Source organism: Sarcophilus harrisii, chromosome 2, assembly GCF_902635505.1.
Source record: "Sarcophilus harrisii chromosome 2, mSarHar1.11, whole genome shotgun sequence".
Classification (NCBI taxonomy): domain Eukaryota; kingdom Metazoa; phylum Chordata; class Mammalia; order Dasyuromorphia; family Dasyuridae; genus Sarcophilus; species Sarcophilus harrisii.
Genome location: NC_045427.1, coordinates 340205342 through 340224864, shown reverse-complemented (window position 1 = coordinate 340224864; position 19523 = coordinate 340205342). Strand labels below are relative to the sequence as shown.

General features: G+C 33.2%; 1 protein-coding gene across 4 annotated transcripts in view; it reads right to left on the bottom strand.

Moving 5' to 3' along the window:
* Positions 1-653: 653 nt before the first annotated feature.
* WDHD1 (WD repeat and HMG-box DNA binding protein 1) overlaps positions 654-19523 on the bottom strand; it is a 110199-nt gene continuing 91329 nt past the window's right edge. For 3 of the 4 annotated variants that reach the window (XM_031952976.1, XM_031952979.1, XM_031952977.1), the window contains 8 exons: positions 15303-15514; positions 15097-15212; positions 14403-14459; positions 13531-13568; positions 12750-12917; positions 4295-4422; positions 1825-1963; positions 654-1462 (listed from right to left, as the gene is read on the bottom strand). In XM_031952976.1, coding sequence (XP_031808836.1) covers positions 1268-1462; positions 1825-1963; positions 4295-4422; positions 12750-12917; positions 13531-13568; positions 14403-14459; positions 15097-15212; positions 15303-15514 — 1053 coding nt within the window. In that variant the 3' untranslated portion in view covers positions 654-1267. The remainder of the gene's footprint in view (positions 1463-1824; positions 1964-4294; positions 4423-12749; positions 12918-13530; positions 13569-14402; positions 14460-15096; positions 15213-15302; positions 15515-19523) is intronic. The other variant, XM_031952978.1, reaches the window with a different exon arrangement.

The window sequence follows — 19523 nt, the reverse complement described above, 5'->3', positions numbered from 1 at the left end:
CACTGCTATTACTGCACAGATATTAAACTCATAGTCCATAGGTTCTAAACTCATAGTTTATTCTAAATGAGGCCAGAACCAGATTAAAATATATTTGAGAAATGTTTAAGAAAATAAATGTAACACCATATGGTAATGTATATTCTAAGTCCCTTGGTGGCCTAGGAATTCATTCCTATTTGAGCAAGCTGATACTGGGAGTGTAGTGGATTAGGAAGCAAAGAACTTGGCTTCAGATTTTGCCTCTGTCACTGACTACCTATGAATCCCCCAGCAACTCATTCAACCTCTCTGGGCCTCAGTTTCCTCAATTCTAAAATGAGAAACTTACTCTATATGATCTATATGATGCCTTGAAACTCTAAATCTATGATTCCATATAAATTTAGTTCACATCTACTCAATTATTTATTCTGAGCCTTAATACAGTGACTGGAACACAAAAGGAACTTAACGTTGATTAAATGACTGATTGATTGAGAGAGTCTTTGATCAAGCTATCTAAAAGGAAATTATGTTTTGGGCCACAGTTGCTGTTAAAGCAGTATCACTATAAAACTTTTTCTCCCTATAATTTCTTAATATTCAAAAGTCTAAGGAAAAAGAGAATTAAGATAGTAAAAATAAATTTTACTTTAATTTCAGTCTTAGAATACTAGCTTAATCATAGAAATGGTGTTTTATTCTTTAGCTATAAAAATTTAGACATTAAAAATTTTCTTAAAGAATAAACAAAACCTTATTATATACATAGAATTCCTATTATCATAAAAATATCTCTTTGAAAATGACCAAAGAAGTTCCGAACTAACAAAGTAAGTCATTTTATATCAACACATTTTGAAAGAGGACAATGAGTAAGCTAAATGTCAAATCAGTATTGATCTATGATACCTGTTATTTGTGATTACAATAAACATAGTTTGCTAGAGGGTATTTCTGAGACATTTAGATTCTGATAAAGACTTTAAAAGGCAGAAAAACAAATTAGAACTAATTTCCAGTTGGGTAAAAATTGGTTCCTTCTATTTATCTTGGTCAATACAGGAATAATAATGGTCCTAAGTGGCTCTCCACAATGGGCAGAGTAAACAGTAAAATTTTTTACATATGAGATAAATACAGACAGAATCACAGTATTTTAAAACGATAGGGCTTATTACTCAGTGTCTGCACAAATACTTAAACACATGTAGCTTACCTAAAACATGATCAAAGCTGATAATGAAAAAAAATTAGTTTTTTTAAGGCCCGTTAATTTTTTATGTTAGTCTTTCTTAAATGCAAAAGCTAATAGTTTCTGGTTGGTAGAGACATCTAGGGGTTTTCGTTTTTTAGACAATTTCAGATTCTCCTTTGGTTTTTCTTGTTCTCTCTGTTTTGTATTATCACTGCTGGGCTGTTTTCGCTTTTTTGTTTCAGCTTCATTTGTAGCTCCTCCTTTGGCCTTATTGGTCCATACCTGATAAAACAATGGAAAAAAAAGTTAAGTGAAAACTAATGCTATTTAAAAGTACGACTAGATATTTATAGTTCATGGTATAGTGCCTAAAATAGCTAATAGCTAACCATCTATACTGGCAATACTGGCAGAAGACATTTGTAAAGAGGGAGCTAACTTATACTACTGAAATCAAACCTAGAAAACACACACACACACACACACACACACACACACACACACACACACTCCATCTCACAGAATACATTAAGATTCATTTCCTGTCCTTGTATAGAATACCTAATCTATTAAAGTCCCAAATACTTAATGGATTTCTAAAAATAGATATTTACCTCTCAGGATTTCTCTACAGCTTTTCTTACCTTCCTTTCTTCATCTGATAACATTCTGAATCTATTCATTCCTTCTTTTATTATATCTGGTTCCTGTGATAAATGAGGATGATCGGTCAAAATATCACTTCTGTTTTCTTCCAGCCACATCTGGAATCCAGTCTTTGGCCTAAAAGAATTAATACCAAAAAAGCTATTTCAACTGCTAATTACACTTGGAAAATTATCTTTATATTTGAAGCTACACGATGCCTTTACCTTTTCATAATTCATAAGAAAAGGGCATTTTTCCCTTTGGTCATTTTTCAAATTGGTAATTAACATTAATTTCATAAAATCTATATGTGATCCATAACTACGTGGTTAAGAGTCCAGAATAAATTACTTATCATGGTACTGTATTTTACATTATCATGGTACTATAATTTATTTTAAACAAGCAAACATAACTTTATATATAATTAAATTTAAAAGAAAAAAAAATAGATAACTTTTCACTTTCTCAGAAATATTTATAAATTAAACATGTATTAGTATTAAATTCAAAAAGAACTGAACCTTAGGATAATGCCAATTATCTTTTTCTAATTAAAATGTTCCCAAGGCCTTCTTTCTACCACTTTATATTTTTAAATATATTTTATATTTTTAATATTATATTTTTATAAAATTTTTTTTGTTTTTAAAGTAAAATATTTTTTTAAAAAATTAAGAAATAAAGAAATCTTGCTAATTTCTTGCCTTCATATACTTAAATGACAAAATAAAGCCATAATATGAAATCTAGATTTTATTTCATTAACTACTTAAAATAAATCTAATGAAATAACACGACTTTTCTCCTTTGATGAATATTTTAGACTCATCTTTTTTTTCATTATCATTATTATTGTTATATTTAATTTTCAAAAATTTAATATGCATCAACCAAAAAACCTCACAAAGAACAAAGTCTTATATAAAAAACACTATCATTCAACAAAGCAAATCTGAACAAACCAAAGGAAAACCAAAGAATACCAAACAATTTGCGGTATTTCTTTCCAAGTTGGTTTCAGATTTTGCAACCTTTTTTTTAAATGAAGAAATAATTAATATGTACATATTATTTTGATTTTGCTTCATATATGTCTTCTTATATTTCCATGTGTTCTTCATATTTCTCTCATTATTTTACAGCAACATAAGATTCCATTATATTTATACTATAATTTACTCAGCCACTTTCTATCTATTAGAACATAATGGCTATTTCTTTTACTATTGCCAATTAATGCTGAAGCTATTAATATTTTTGTACAAACTGTTCTATTTTAAAGATAAACTACCAATTGGATTCCTGAGATAGAATTGTATTGTTCTTGCTGTGTATTCTGCATTATTGCTTTTCAAAAACTTTGTATGGTTGGTACAGTACCACCTCTGATTTAATTGTGTCCTTTGCCCTAACAACAACAAAGCGTATGGGAAGAGAAAGGTAATAAGTATTTAAATAGAACCTATTATATGCTAGGTAGTGTGCTAAATACTATTTCATTTGACAATATTATCTCAGTTTATAGGTTGATTTTTTTCCCCCATTTTAGCAGATGTCACAGTTTAAGATGTCTAGATTAAGAAAAATCTAATTAGGAAATATGTGAATCTTTTCACATGATCAAGAACATTAAAGCAATAGTTTATATTTCCTTCTTCAAAAATTGTCTCTTCATGCTTTTTTTTTTTTTAACCATTGCACCACCAAGTAACTATTATAATAGATAAATTGGCAACTCTAATGCTATAGTTATAGAGCATTTTATTATCTACATTGGTAGAGGGAGTTTTTCATTAAAAGTTCCCTATACCCATGAAATCTCAGATCTGGTTAAAAAAAATTTCACACACATACACACACACAAATGAAATGTTTAACCTTTATGTTATTTTTGCAAATATTTTCCCAATACATCTTTTAATTGCAAAGTATTGTTTTGTGCTATGTAGCATATTTTTAATTTTATATAATTAAACCCTGTGATTATGTTTTCTAATAATTTCTTCCATTTGTTTGGTTCTTTTTTTCCATAGTTGGGACAAATATACTATTACTTCTTCCTCTTTTAAAAAATGAAAAAAAAATTAGACTATAGTTATGAGTTTGTCATATTCCAAACTAAATTTATTTAAAATATACATTATAAATATGACAGTAATATATTCAAATCTCCTAGTATTATTGAGAGTGAAAAGATTGTTTTATGAATCCAGTTTTCCAGATTCAGTTAATATAAAAGATATAAAATTACAGAATTAAAAGTATAGTCAAATCTTTATAATTTATGAACAGAAACCTTAACAGAAGGATAAAATCAGTTAGATGCCCTTTCCCATCTGAAAAGATAAAATATAATTTTAATCACATCACTTTAAATGATAGTTTTAAAAAATTATATACTAAAGCTTTAAAGAACTATAATGAACTATATTGAGTAGGCAATACAATTTTATGTAACTTGACCTTTCATTTTCAATATTTTGAGGAGATGGAGCTGGGCTTTCAGATAACGAATTTTCAGGACTTTGTTTCTCTTCCACAATTTTATCTGTTTGGGAGGTACAAGCCTGAAAAAAGTTTGTTGCTGGTACCTATAAAAGAATTACAAAAATTGTTACAGCTTAGAAAGGTTAATAATTTTATACATCATAAGTACATTTGAAAATAACATTTTCAAATAGTATTTCAAAATAGCATGACACAACTATGTCAAATCACACTCAAATAATTCTCACTTTCTGGTAGGTCCCTGATTCCCAGAACTTAGTTCCCTCATACTAACAAGAAAGTCCTCAAATATTTCGGCCTTGCTTTCTCAGGGTGCAAACATGAGGTTTTACCTCTCAATTCCCCTCTTTCCAAATAATTAAGGCTCTTAGTATTAGATAAGTAAACTGGTGAAATAATCATAAATCCTCAAGATAAAAAATGTGAACTGATTTTGAATATTTACAGGACTTTCCCTATGATGATTTACAATACTTTCTTACTGTATATACTCTTCTTATTTCATTCTAGAACTGTACATTGTTAGATAATTTAAAAAAATGTTTTCCTACTTTTCAGGAACAAAGACCAAATAAGTCATAAAGACAAAAATAACAACCTGAGAATGAGGGGAAAAAACAATATAATTGGAATAAAAAGCATTGTCAAGAGGGTAGGAAGAATGCAGGAATTATAAACGATCTAATAACATTTTGGTTTTATATATGTATGTGTGTGTGTAGTAGCATGTGCACACATGTGCATATATTTGGAATTGACACAAATATATGACTGAGGTCCATTCCCCCCCCCCATAGAAGTATTCAAAGGATTAGAACATTTTTCAAAAGAAATGCAAACTATCAATAACTCTATGCTGTGAATCACTAATAAAAATAATACAAATTCAACCATTGTTTTACTTCACGCCCAGCAAATTGATAAGGATGAAAAAATAGGGAAATAGGCAAAAGCTGGAGAGGTTGTAAAAGATTTTGTACAAACAATTTACAATTATACAAAGTTTATATTCTGACCCAAAAATTCCACCCAAAATCTTTAAAGTATTTTTTATTAGAAACAAATTAGATGTAATGGAGTATTATTGTTCCATAAGAAAATATGTGGAAAATACAAGGAATTAAAGAAAGTCTTACATGAATTACTGCAGAATGAAATAAGCACAAGCAGGAAGACAAAATACACACAAAGACTACCAAATTTGGCCCCAAAGAAGAGATTTGAAAATGTACCATCTTCCCTTTGGATAAGTGGGGACTATAATTATGAAAATTATTACATTAAAAATAATAAAAAGGGACAGTTTCAGAGAAACTTGGGAAGAATAATGAAATAATTACAGACTAAAGTGAGCACAGTTAGGGAGAACAATTTATTTAATAACATCAACATAATAGAGATAATCAACCCTGAAGATTTCTGTTCAGACTAACTGTATTTCGCTAAAACCAATACTGAAGAACTACCCATCTCCTGATAAGTGCTGAATTCAAGATATATCAACTGAAATATCTATTTTTAGGCATGCCCAACTTGGGAAATTCTCAAGTTTTGCTTGATCAAGAACGCTTGTTACTGAAGTGTTCTCCCCCTCCCCCACCAAATATGTGAGGGAAGGGGGAGTAAGAATAGACAAAGGAAAAAGGAAAAGAAAAAGTTTGTTAATTGAAAAAGAATAGAAAAAAAGACACAGTTTAAATTCCAAAGTCAGCAAACAGCCTAGGGGTAGAGAGGTGGGAGGTAAGAGAGAACTGCATGTACCCTCCCCTTATTAACCCTGCTGTTTATATCTTTTTTCCTTCATTAACCTTGAGAATAAAGGCTGTTTTTGATCTTTGTTTTCTCAATTCTTAGCACAGTGTGTAGTATATAGTAAGTGCTTAATAATTACTGATTGGCTATTTGCATTATTAGACTCAGTTAACATACATCAACAGTACACACATGTAAGTGAACAGAAATGTTCAGGTTTTTCCAAGGCTCATTCCTTCCCCTTAATCTTTATCATTAGTATAGTACCTGGTTTCCCATTTACTGTAATGTCTAAAAGCATCTCATTATTCAGCCTCATCTGCTAGTTCTTCATTCATTTCAGACCAAGACAGGGACACTTAAAAGTTATTGGGTCTTCTTTTTTCCCCACTATGCTATATTACTTGTTGATTGCATCAGTTTTCATGTCTATGCAAATCTTATCATATAACCTTATTAAGCTTCCTTGAGTTCCAGTCCCCATATAGCCATCTACCCTTTGGCCATTTCTAATTGGATATCTTGTAGGCATCTCAAAATCAGCATATCCAAAACAAATCTTTATCCTTCCACTTAATCCCCCCCCCCCCCCCCCCCCCCCCACTTTACCAAATTTCTATGGTTGGTGAGGACACCACTTATCTTCCAATCACACAGGTTCATGTTCTTGATAATATTCTTGACTTCTCACTTCACAAATCAATCCAAAATCAAATATTGTCACTTTTTTCTTTCACATAATTGGATTTATGTATATTCCCTTCTTTTCACTTACATTCTAGTACCCTACTATAGACCATCATTTCTCACCTAGTCTCCTCCTTTCAGCAGTCTCAAGCCTCTCCTCACTCTAATCTCTCTCCAGATGCCAACCTGGTTTTTCTGTAAGTGAAGATATGACTATGTCACTTCTGTTCAATGAGATCCAGTGGTTTCCTGTTGTTCCCAGAATCAAATATAATCCTTTGGCATTTAAAATTCTTCATAACCTCCCCCTAAGAAGTTAACAACTTTTCCAATCTTTGCATTTTACTCCCCTTTATGTCCTCCACATGCTAGAACAGCAGCCTACCTTCTCTTCCTGACGTGATCTTCCATGTTCTGTCTCCATGCCTTTGAACTGATTGCCCCCCATGTCTGGAATGCTCACCTCTGCCTATTAATTTCCCTGGAGTGCTTCAAGACCCAACTTAAATTCCACCTGCTCCAGAAGGGATTTACTGCTCCCTCTAGAAGCTAATGTCTTCTAAGTGTTTCCATCTACTCTGAATGTCTTGTACTTAACATGTTGTCTATCCTATTAAGCTTTTTCTTTGTACTTCCACTATTTAGCTGTAATGTTCTCTTCTCTAAAATATAATGTTCTCTGGGAGCAGGTTTCTTGGGGGGGCTTCTGGGAACAGCCTTAGTTTCAGTTCAGATCAATAATCCCAATTGCAGCCAGGAGTTAAAGTCCAGATCCTTTATTGTCTCCTTCAAAATAGCCTGGTTAACAAATAGGCCTATTTGTCTCCTTGGTTCCAAAAGCTCTTGCCACTAGTCCTTTGTTTCTTCCAGCTTCAGCTTCTAGTTCCCTCTGAATCTCCAGTCAGCACAAAGGTGGAATATGGAATAAATCTGACTCTGCCTCCGAGTGGGATTGTGGGCTTCTGACTTGTGAATTTCCCAAAGTCGATCCTAGTTGAGGCTCCTAACTTATATATGCTCTCTAAAGGTATGAACTCTGATGTGTGAACTCTCTAAAAGGTGTGAACTCTAAAGGTGTGAACTAAGTATATAAACATTGTCTCTATCAATTCCAGTGATTTAGCACCTTGTTTCAAGTTCTAGCCCATAACATTTAGCATGGTGCTGGACACATAGCAAGTACTAATTGAGTCCTTGTTGATTAATTGAATGATTTTTATATGTTAAAATAAGCTAACATTTTACAGAGCAATTTGAAACTATGCACAAAGAGCTATAGAAGTGTGCATATCCTTTGATCCAGCAATGTCACTACTGGGTTTGTATCATAAAGCGATCATAAAAGAGTAGCAGCAGTGGTGGCAAGGAAATTGGAAAGTGAGCAGATGCTCGTCAATTGGGGAAATGGTTGAATAAGTTATGGTGTATAAATGTAATGGGATATTATTGTTCTATAAGAAATGATGAATAGGCTCACTTCAGAAAAGGCTGGAACATGAACTAATGCTGAGTGAAGTGAGCAGAACCAGGAGAATAGTGCATATAATAACAGCAAGATTATGTGAAGATCAACTATGATAGACTTAGCTCTTTTCAACAATATGGTGATACAATACAATTTTCAATGGACTTGGGAAGGAAAATGCCATCTACATACAGAAAGGAACTGAATGTGGAGTGAAGCACAGTATTTTTAACTGTTGGTCTGTTTGCTTGTTTCTTTCTTGTGGTTTTTCCCTTTTACTCTGATTTTTCTTTCACAACACAACAAATATGGAAATAAGTTTAAAATGATTTATACATATATGAATGTTGAAAATTATCTTTACATGTAATGAGAAAATAAAATAGTATTGTGAAAAAAAAATAGTGGCACAATGAGTTCAAACTGTACTGAGGAACACAGTTGTAGAAAAATCAGCTTGGAGTATCTAGCAATAAAACATCTTCTCAAGTATGTGCTAAAGAAACAACATCAAGGGAATCACTGATAATGTAGATTTGAAGAGAAAACTTAGAGAGAACTTGTAAAAAGAAAGAACTACAGAATCAATTTATTTGTAAAAGTGAAAGTAAAGGTCATATAATCTAATATAAAACCAATACCAGTGCATTACCTACATTACAAAGAAAGAGAATCTTCATTACAACAGTGACCTTGATGAACACGTGAATAATCAGGCATGCGACTGGTGTGTAAGAATTACTTCCGGGGACCCTATAGGATGACTGGGCTCCATGTCCATTCCCAGCAAAAAGTAATTTCAGAATCATCACTCTATACCCCAAATTACGTTGGGCACCATTTGTATGGGGGGGGGAAACTGACTGTTGGGGTGAATAGCAGATTCTGCTACCCAGCATCTGAGTAGGCCCCCAGACCCTGTAATAATATCCACTATTATATCTTTGAACCCCTTTGATATCACCAAACTTTGGTCTCCTCCCATAGGCCACTCTATTTCACTCCTGTCTTCTATATTTGTTAAGAACAAATATAGGTTTGTTCTTTGGGTTTAACCTCAAATATTTTAGCATTGCTTCCTAAATCCCCTTCTATTTAGGAATGACTTTCCCCTCCCCCATTTTTTGAAAGATTTCTTTAGCAAATCAAAGAGTGGGGAATGATGTGAACTTTGAGCTTATTCTCTTCCCATATCAGAAAAAAACCCATGTGGCTATTATCAGGCATAATGTAATCCCAGACAATTCAGTTTATATAAAGTGATTGTAAGAATGAAACTCTTTATCAGCCTTCATTGTCTGTCCCTCTATTCTGAGCATCTTTAAACAACCCTTGAGATATTGACTGGCATATCTTTAGACAGGTCTGGGACCTGATCTGCCAGGTACATTCCTTCTGGGTCTTCCTTGATCCCTACCTCTGAGCTACCAAATTCTTCCCTGGTACTTCCCCTTCTCTCTTGGAAAACCCCCAAAGTTAAATTTCCCCTATAAAAGATGTGCTCATGATGAAGATCTTTGTTAAATACTTTTCAGGATTAAGTCTACTCCTCCCTTCTCATAGTAGCTTCCCTTTACTTTCCCTTCTCCTTATTATACCTAAGTGCTTAGTCTGCTATATTCCTCCATGGATTTAGCCTATCAGTTAATGGCACACTTGCATCTCATGGCATATTCCTTTAATAGATTCTTCCAAACTCCTTTCCTTGGCTCCCAAATCTATTTCATCTTTACCTCTCCTGCTATCTAATTTATCTCTTTATTTTGTTTGAACCTCTTCTAAACAAATGTCCCTTGGGGGGAGAGGGAGGGGGAGAAAGGAACTTAAAAAATGAAGAAGGGGCCAGAGATCAAGTCCACTCTAGACCTGAAAAAGAGTACATAAAACCTTATTTTATCAGTACGATTACAACTTGATACAGGAGTCAGTCAACACAAACTGAATATACCTGGCACTGTGTTAAACACCAAAAATAAGAAAAAAAGCAAAACAGTCTCTGCTCACATTCTAACGGGAGATTCAACATACAAATAACCATGTACAGACAAAAAAGGATTTAAAATGTCAAATGAGTTGATATCTAACGTTGGAGGTAATTAAGGAGCCTCTGAAATTTATTGAGCAGAGGGACAACTTGGTCAGACCTGCACATTAGAAAAATCACTGGCAGCTTGTAAAGATGGAGTATAGAGAGACTTGAAGCACGGAAACTATATCCCATACATTCCCCAATTCAAGGCAGGTAAAATAATTATATCAATATCAATAATAATAATAATAATAACCACCATTTATATCACACTTAAAGGTTTTTAAAGAGCTTTACAAATATCATAACATTTTATCCTCATAACAACTTTGGGAAGTAGGTACTTTATAGATGAAGGAACTGAGGTAGTAGAGATTTGCTCAAGGACACACAGTTAATGTAAGTATCTAAGTTTAGGAACTCAGGTCTTTGCTGATCCAGATCCAGTGCTCTATCTATTGCAGGACTATTCTCCACTATAAATGTGAATGAGATGGCTATAAATAAAGTCAAATATACTCAAAAGGAGAATTGATTCACGGGAAACTGATGATGATAAGAACTGGCATGCTAGAACTTTACTAAAAAAATTTTGTGTTCAAAAAATATTGAAGAAATTTAAAGAAACTAAACAAAGACTTGGTAACCAGACAGAAAAGTGTGAATGTGAGTTATAGCAATTAGAGAAGAAAATAGGAAGTGAAAAAGAAGAAAGGCATACAAGATATTCATATTATAGATAACAAAGACAGAACCTTGAAACCATCACCTTAATTCAAAAGCATTTCAAAAATTCAAATAACAACTCATGGCCGAGCTTTCTTAACAGTCAGACCTGAGAGAACCTGTCCTAGACTAATGAGAAATTGAGTCAGAAAAGGAAAGGGCCAAACCTAGAAGCAATGCTTTTCCTGCCTAAAACTTTGACAGTAGAATCCCCTAAGACAAAGAGACAAGTCACAAAGTTCAGGAATACTGATAGTAAACCTATACCATCAATCAAGTACATTTAACCATTAATATTGTTTGTACTGCAGTGCTTTTTTTTCCTCTTTCCATGTACAGCTGAAATGTGTAATTATTTTATGATATATATATATATATTTTAGGCAGTTAGCCTGTTAAGGAATACTTTGCATTTATAAATTTATTGTAAATATTGTAAAAGGTGATTGAACATACTACAGATGCCTTTTCTGGTAATTAAAAAATTTTTAAACATGAGAAAATATTAACACCAGTTACCTTGTCCCAGAGAGACTATGGAAATTTAATTATTTTTTTTTATCATAGCAAAAATGTGGATATTAAATGACTGCTCATCAATTGGATGTTCAAACTGTGGTATCTGAATATAAGGAATACTATTAGCCTGTAAGAAATGACAAATATAATAGCTTCAGAGAAGCCTGGGAACACTTAAGTGAAATGATAAAGAATGAAGTACACAGAACCAGAACAATTTATATGAAGATTACCAAAACATAAAATAAAACAGAGACTTTTGAACTCTGAATCATTATACTGACCAAGCAGGAATTCAGAAGGTTGATGATGAAGTATTCTTCCCATATCTTGGCTGAGAGATGACAGACCAGAAGCAGACATAAATGCACAAACAACCTGACAATTTGTTTTATTTGATGACTTACTGGTTACAAGAGGTTTCTATATAAGGGTTGTGGGAATAGTGACAGAAGGGAGTTGGTGGGTAATGAAAGTGAAACAAACAAACAAAAAGATAACAATATCAATAAAACATTGAAAAAGTTCATAGAAGAAAGCAGAAGAGAGTGCAGAGACAGGCGGGGTAGTTTTGCTAATAGGAAATTAAATTTCATTATATGGTGGTTGTAATTGTATGGAATTTCTTTTTCTCTTATTTTATTTGATGTTGATTTTGACTTTTGTTTTGATAAGCTGATAGTTATACTGAATCAGTTGATTCTGTTATGATTTCTACAACAGTAACTAGTAAGTGACCTGTATGTTAAAATAGAACCAATTTTATCTGTTTGAAGTATTTAAAAATGATTAGAGGACAAAGTGTCCATGAAAATATGGTTCTTATTGCCTTTGGGTATACTGTCATATGCCACAAAACAATTAAAAACTTTAAAATGAACTTCAGTTTCCATGATTATAGGTACACCCTTCATAGCCTTAATGGATAATTTTATGACATAGTGTTATTCACCATGTTGTGATGAACTTTTTGGTGATGAGCCCCTTTGACTAGTCATCTGACAAAAGATAATTTGCTACTGGACCCATAGTTAACATAAAATCTTTCAGTTTGGTTAGATCTGCCAGAGCACACACTCTAATGATAGACTTCTAAAGTCTAAGATTCCCTCCATATCATGATCCAGTATTGTTGCTTGACATCAGTGGAAGTTGCTAGAATCACTAAAGAAATTTAAAGTAAGGCAAAGAGACAAGGTGTTATAATTCACAAATGATAATGGAAATAATACCTGCTTAGACTTTGGTTTTGGAATCAAAGGCTTTAAAACCGGGGATTTTTCCTTATTTGCAGTTCTATTAGGCTCAGTGGCTTTCTTGCATAATTTCTTCATATTATCTAAAATGTTACTTGGTGTTGAATTTATTGAAATAGTTGATTCTTTTGAACTGTCTGATACCTAAATAAGACAATATTAAAATTTCACATTAAAAAAAAATCACTGTTCCCCTTTTCAAAGTTCAATGAAAATCTTTATTAGTAAAACTGATAATACAGTTGGCAAAACCTAAATACAAAAATGTGTCCACTGCAAAGGTAAATACCTAGTCCCAACTAACCAAATCATTACATGAGAAGCAATATTTAGAGCTATTAAAAATTATTACCATTGGCTATGCAAGATGAGCAAATCTAAAATATTCCTGCCAAAGAGAATTGGTTTTATTCTCTCTTCCTCTTACAAGTATTTAGTCATTAAAAGCTGGTTACAGCATGTCATGTCACTTTTAAAGAGGACTATTATGAACTTAAACACTCTATTTTTTACTTTGATAAACCATATAAATAAAACAAAATCCTATAGGAAGCCAAATTTGCAATACCTAACTGGCTCAGATGTACTTTCAAAAGAATTTTCTTTTGTTTATATTCCTTATTAAAAGAAAAATCAGAAATAGTGCATTTCTATAGCTTTTAATGATATCCCAAAGTTCTTTAATTTTGAGCACATCTGGTCATTTGTCCCAAACATTATTAAATTACAGAAAATATATTATTTGAAAAATTCTTACCTTAAAGGGATTTACCCGTCCTTGGTGGCTAGATATAACTGCACCATTTATAATAAAGAGAAAGAAACTCAATTATATGTTTTATTTACAATTAAATATTTTATCTAAAATTACACATAGTATGTATATTTCATTTATTTTCAAATTACATATAGAAACTTACATAATTTCATAAATTTATAACTTTTAACAAAAGGTTTATGGTAAACTTAAGGTAATTTTCAAAGGAAAAGCAAAATTTTCTTAAGAGAAATTATGGGGAGCATGTCTTGGCTTGCCAGCTTAAACTAGAGAGTGACCATTTGGAATTTCTTCAGCTATCAAATGAATTTTAATTAAATTTCGATATATTCAAAGGACTATTTCATATTTAAAAGGATAGAACAAGGAAGAAACTCTCCTTGGCTTCCTTATCAAATAGAAATTGAGTCATTAACTCTAAAGAAAGGAGTACAAGCTGTAGAAGAGTAAGTGAATGAAGGAAAGATACCAAAAAAGACAAGACCAAGATCCATTTACATTTTCATTAAGACTAGGGTTAGATTTAAAAGGCTTATAAATTTCCCCTTTTATTTTCTATTTTAACCCCTATATTTCTTTGTGAATAATAAAAGGAAGGGGGAAAATGAAGGGCTCTAAGCTTATTTTAGAGCCACTAAGACAGAAAAAAAGTTGGAAATCTAGTACTCTTTTCAAAGTGATCTGGGAAAGAGGAGTTCAGGTAAAATAAAAAATGATGAGAAGGATATCAAGGGCAGTAGTGGAACAAGTCCTGGACTCAAATGTAGAAGAAAGCAGGGCATGAGTCCATTAGTCCAGGTTTTAACACTAGAAAGAAAATGCCTCAGGAAAAACTTAAAATTGTTTCTCACCTGATTTGATAGCTGGCCCATCAGTTGAATTTCCATTTTTACAAAATGGATTCTGTCCTATAGAGCAATTAAAATGAAAAGAGTATTGCTTAAATTTTAGCATAAAGCTCCACTTCTAACAAAAATATTCAATAAAGAGCTGACTCTCTTCACTCATCTCAGAAATTAGCTTTTATTTCTCAGAATTATTTTTGCTTACAACATATTCACTAGAGTTCACTTGAGTTATTTTCTTGTATATTTGTCATTTCTCCCCAGGTGACCATAAGTTCCATTAAGGAAGATTCATGTCTTAATTCATTGGATCAGCCTTTTAGTTGAGATAGAGTATTTGAAATCTTCTAGTACTCATTTTTCTTTTTTCTGTGGAAAGGCAGTAGGCATCATACCTTGTTAAATGATTGCTTAATAAATCAAAATGGAGGGAGAGGACAGCCTTTTCAAATACATTTCCTTTACCTGATACCCATAACCCCTAGGCTTACCATACGAAACAATTACTATTATGGAAAATTATTTTCATGCCATCATTCTACTCAATATACAGTTTTATCATTTTTTTTTCTTTCTATTTTTGAATTGCCTAAACTTCCTATTGTTCTCTATAGGACATAATTTCCTCATAATATACTGTAGGCATGTAATATGAATGTCATGAGAAAAAAATATTTATCTGTCCCCAAATGTGTCTTACTATTCTTGTGTAGATCTGCCTTTACTTCTATTTCATGAGCTTCTTCACTGTCCTCTGAATTATTTTCTTCAATTTTATGATTTACAATTCTATGTTGACTCCAATCTGTAGTGCTACTGTAATTAAAAGGGAATAATGGTATTCAATATAACCATCAACATAATATTAAAAAAAAATTAACATTATCACCAAAAATTTAGTTTTACCTTGCATTTAGCTTATTTCTGAAATCTTCCTCTTCCTCATTTAAGGATGCTGCCAATTCTGTTGCCTTCTCTACAGCCAGTTCACTAAGCTTTTGAGCTAATATTAATCTCCTTGAGCGAGAAGCATATTTAATGGCTAAATTCACAGCATTTTGAGTCATTAGCTCAGCAAGCTCCATACAACGAAACTCTCGATCCAGTTTACAAGAAAGCTAAATCAAAGAGGAAAAAACAAAGACATTTTGGTCTTTTATCAGGTAATGAAAATTAAGTTTCTATAAATAATGAGATGTTAACAAAAACAAACAAAAAAAAAACCCAGACATCCAAGAGGGATCAACACTTTAAGGAAAGTACCCAGACCAGCCACATTCATCCCTTCATTTGTCGCCAGGTCCATTTCTGACTTTTTTAGACCTTTTTCTCCACTGTCCTCAAGTGAGTGACTTCTTCCTTTGTTCCTATTTTTCTGCTTATTTTGAATGTTGTCTTCTTCTACTACAGTAAAATCTCTTTGAGGGCAAAACTCTTTCTTTTTACATTTATTTGTATTTCCAGTGCTTAGCACAGCATCTAGCACATATTAAATGCATTTACTAATTTCTTATAGCAAGGATAAAAATGAAAATCAAATCAGAAAAAAATAAAAATAAGATATGACAAAGAACTCCCCCTTTTAAAGTAAAAGTAACCTGATATGTTTAAACATTAAAAAGTGAGAAATGGATGAAAAAATGCTAAGTATTTCCATTTCTAAAGACTTTTAAAAGTCCCTTTTTGGTCTGACTTGACAATGACCATATAGGCAGTACATGTTTAAATTTCCCTGACTTTAAGGCTATTTTTCTATCTTGATCTACTATCCCATTCTAAACAAGGAAGATTAGCTGATATAAAGCAACAAAATCATGCTTAATATAAAGCTCAAACTGGGGAGGTGAGAGGGGGAAATGAACAGATGAAAAATGAAAAAGATATAGAAAAATTCTATGATATAATTTTTTTCAAAAATAATAGTGGACCTTTGGACACTAAATCCTAGACAGTGGTATACTTATGTGAGAAAAAAGATGTGACTTTCACTATTATCTTCTTACCCTCCTCCCAAAACTGACTATTAGAATATAAACAATTGTGTCATAAGTCATGTCTAAAAATGTTTTATAAGCTATATATCTATATATGTGTAGATATATATAGATGGATGTTGCTTGAAGAATGCAAGAAAAGGAATGAAGCAAGTTTTAAAAAAACAATATTCTGCAACAACCATCTTTACTATCACATACAGAATGCCACTGTGGCAGACTATAAAAAAGCATTTGATTTGGTAGAGCAAAACTTTACTTTAAGGTGAGCTTTCCTCCAAAGAAGTGGCACTAATAGACATATCAAAATTAGACAATATTTCCTAAAGGACGGGTGTAATTTTGTCTGATTTAATTCTGATCATTAATATCGAGAGATATAAAAACATGACATATAATCTTGACAAGGGTATTTGCCATTGTTAAAGAAAAAGTCCAGTTTAAATCTATAGGAAAGAGGAAGAATTCCCTATAGAACTGAGGTTTTTATTCTAGGATACATGATCTTCTTAAAAATATACATTTTGATATCTGTTTTTCAAATGACTGGTTTCCTCTGTAATGGAATACATAAGCCAATTGTACTATAATGGGACATATTCCTAAAAATCGCCATACTAAGCAAAATCTCAAAATAAAAACCACAGAATTTATGGGGAAAATGGGGTTAGGGGTATAATACTCAAATTTGACTCCAGGAAAAGTCACAGTAGCTAAGACATAAAGAATTGCCCATCATAGGTTATGGGGAACTGATGCATTTCCTATCTCCCGATAGTGAGTGATAGGTCCATTTGCAGAAGCAGTATGCAGTGACCATCTTCGGCTGGCTTTTCGCTAGGCAGATGGCTAAAGATGGTGTGGGTTACAGAGGCTGGGTTATCCTTCCATTTGCTTTGGGACAGAAGTGGCACATTTTAGAATTCCATCTTCCCTTCCGTGCCTGTTATGGGCCAGCACCTTAAAACAAGGTGCTAAGTATGTGGAATTGAGGAGACAGTGGTTAAATCTAGTTTAGCATTGATTTAATCCTACAACAAATAATGGTTTCCTAGTGATATAATGATTGGGCATACTCTGTGTGGAACATATAAGGAGGAGCTGTGAGAGCCAGAAAGGACAGGCGCACTAGAAGCTCTCGGAGGCTGAGACAGATTCATTCCATCTTCCACCTTTGTTGTGGCTGAAGGCTGAAACACAAATTCTTGGAAGTCTGGGAGATTCACAAGCCGGAGAAGCAGTCAGACAGAAGTAAGGAAGACAGAGAAGTGGTGGCAGGTTGTCCTGTGGAGATCACTGAAACCAAGATCCAGAAGGCCTTCAGAAAACTAGCCGAGCCCCAAGTGAGGGAGATAAGACTTTGGAAGAGACAATAAAGGATTTGGACTTTAATACCTGATTGCATTTGGGGTATTTACTGAATTGAAATGAAGGCTGCTCCCAGAAGCCCTCCAAGACACCTGCTCCCAGAAAACATTACACTTTAGAGAAGAATATTACACATGCCTGTCTCTCCAGGCTCCCATCTCTTGCTCTCTTCTGTTAGTACTCTGTTCCTTGGAACAAACTCCTAGCTCTCAAAGCATCTAAGTGGAGGAAGATGACCACCACAGTGCTTTCTCCCAATTGCAACCTGATATCTCCTCTTCCTATATAATATACCCCACTGCATGCTGGTGGTGCCCCTTCAACTGATCTATAGTGGTTACATGCTTCCCGTGGATACCACTGTGATACATTATGTTCAGATTATTCCTTAATATATCAATCACCACATAGCAAATTTGCATTTTCTAAACAAGCCTTATAACAAAATTATTTTATTTTATGCATTTAAAGAAACTATTCTGAGAAGAGATCCACAGGCTTCATCAGACTGCCATGAATGTTTCAAAACACAAAACAGACCAAGAAATTCTGATATAAAGGTGGAGTCACAAGGGAAAAGCAGCAGCAATTTAGATAACTTCTCCCAACATGCCCTCCAATAGCTTTAAAATTGAATCCTGGAGTGGCAGAGTCAAAAAAAATTAGTGTTTATAAAAAATCAAGCCATTCTCCAATTGAAAAATGGTCAAAGGATATGAACAGACAATTCTCAGATGAAGAAATTGAAACTATTTCTAGCCATATGAAAAGATGCTCCAAGTCATTATTAACCAGAGAAATGCAAATTAAGACAACTCTAAGATACCACTACACACCTGTCAGATTGGCTAAGATGACAGGAAAAAATAATGATGATTGTTGGAGGGGATGTGGGAAAACTGGGACATTGATGCATTGTTGGTGGAGTTGTGAATGAATCCAACCATTCTGGAGAGTAGTTTGGAACTATGCTCAAAAAGTTATCAAACTGTGCATACCCTTTGATCCAGCAGTGTTATTACTGGGCTTATATCCCAAAGAGATTATAAAGAAGGGAAAGGGACCTGTATGTACACGAATGTTTGTGGCAGCCCTTTTTGTAGGGGCTAGAAACTGGAAACTGAATGGATGCCCATCAGTTGGAGAATGGCTGAATAAATTGTGGTATATGAATATTATGGAATATTATTATTCTGTAAGAAATGACCAACAGGATGATTTCAGAAAGGCCTGGAGAGACTTAAATGAACTGATGCTTAGTGAAATGAGCAGGACCAGGAGATCATTATATACTTCAACAACAATACTATATGATGACCAGTTCTGATGGACCTGGCCATCCTCAGCAATGAGATCAACCAAATCATTTCCAATGGAACAGTAATGAACTGAACCAGCTACGCCCAGAGAAAGAACTCTGGGAGATGACTAAAAACCATTACATTGAATTCCCAATCCCTATATTTTTGCCCACCTGCATTTTTTATTTCCTTCACAAGCTAATTGTACAATATTTCAGAGTCTGATTCTTTTTGTACAGCAAAATAACGGTTTGGTCATGTATACTTATTGTGTATCTAATTTATATTTTAATATATTTAACATCTACTGGTCATCCTGCCATCTGGGGCAGGAGGTGGGGGGTAAGAGGTAAAAAATTGGAACAAGAGGTTTGGCAATTGTTAATGCTGTAAAGTTACCCATGCATATAACCTGTAAATAAAAGGCTATTAAAAAAAAAAAAAAATTAGTGTGAGACATTTTA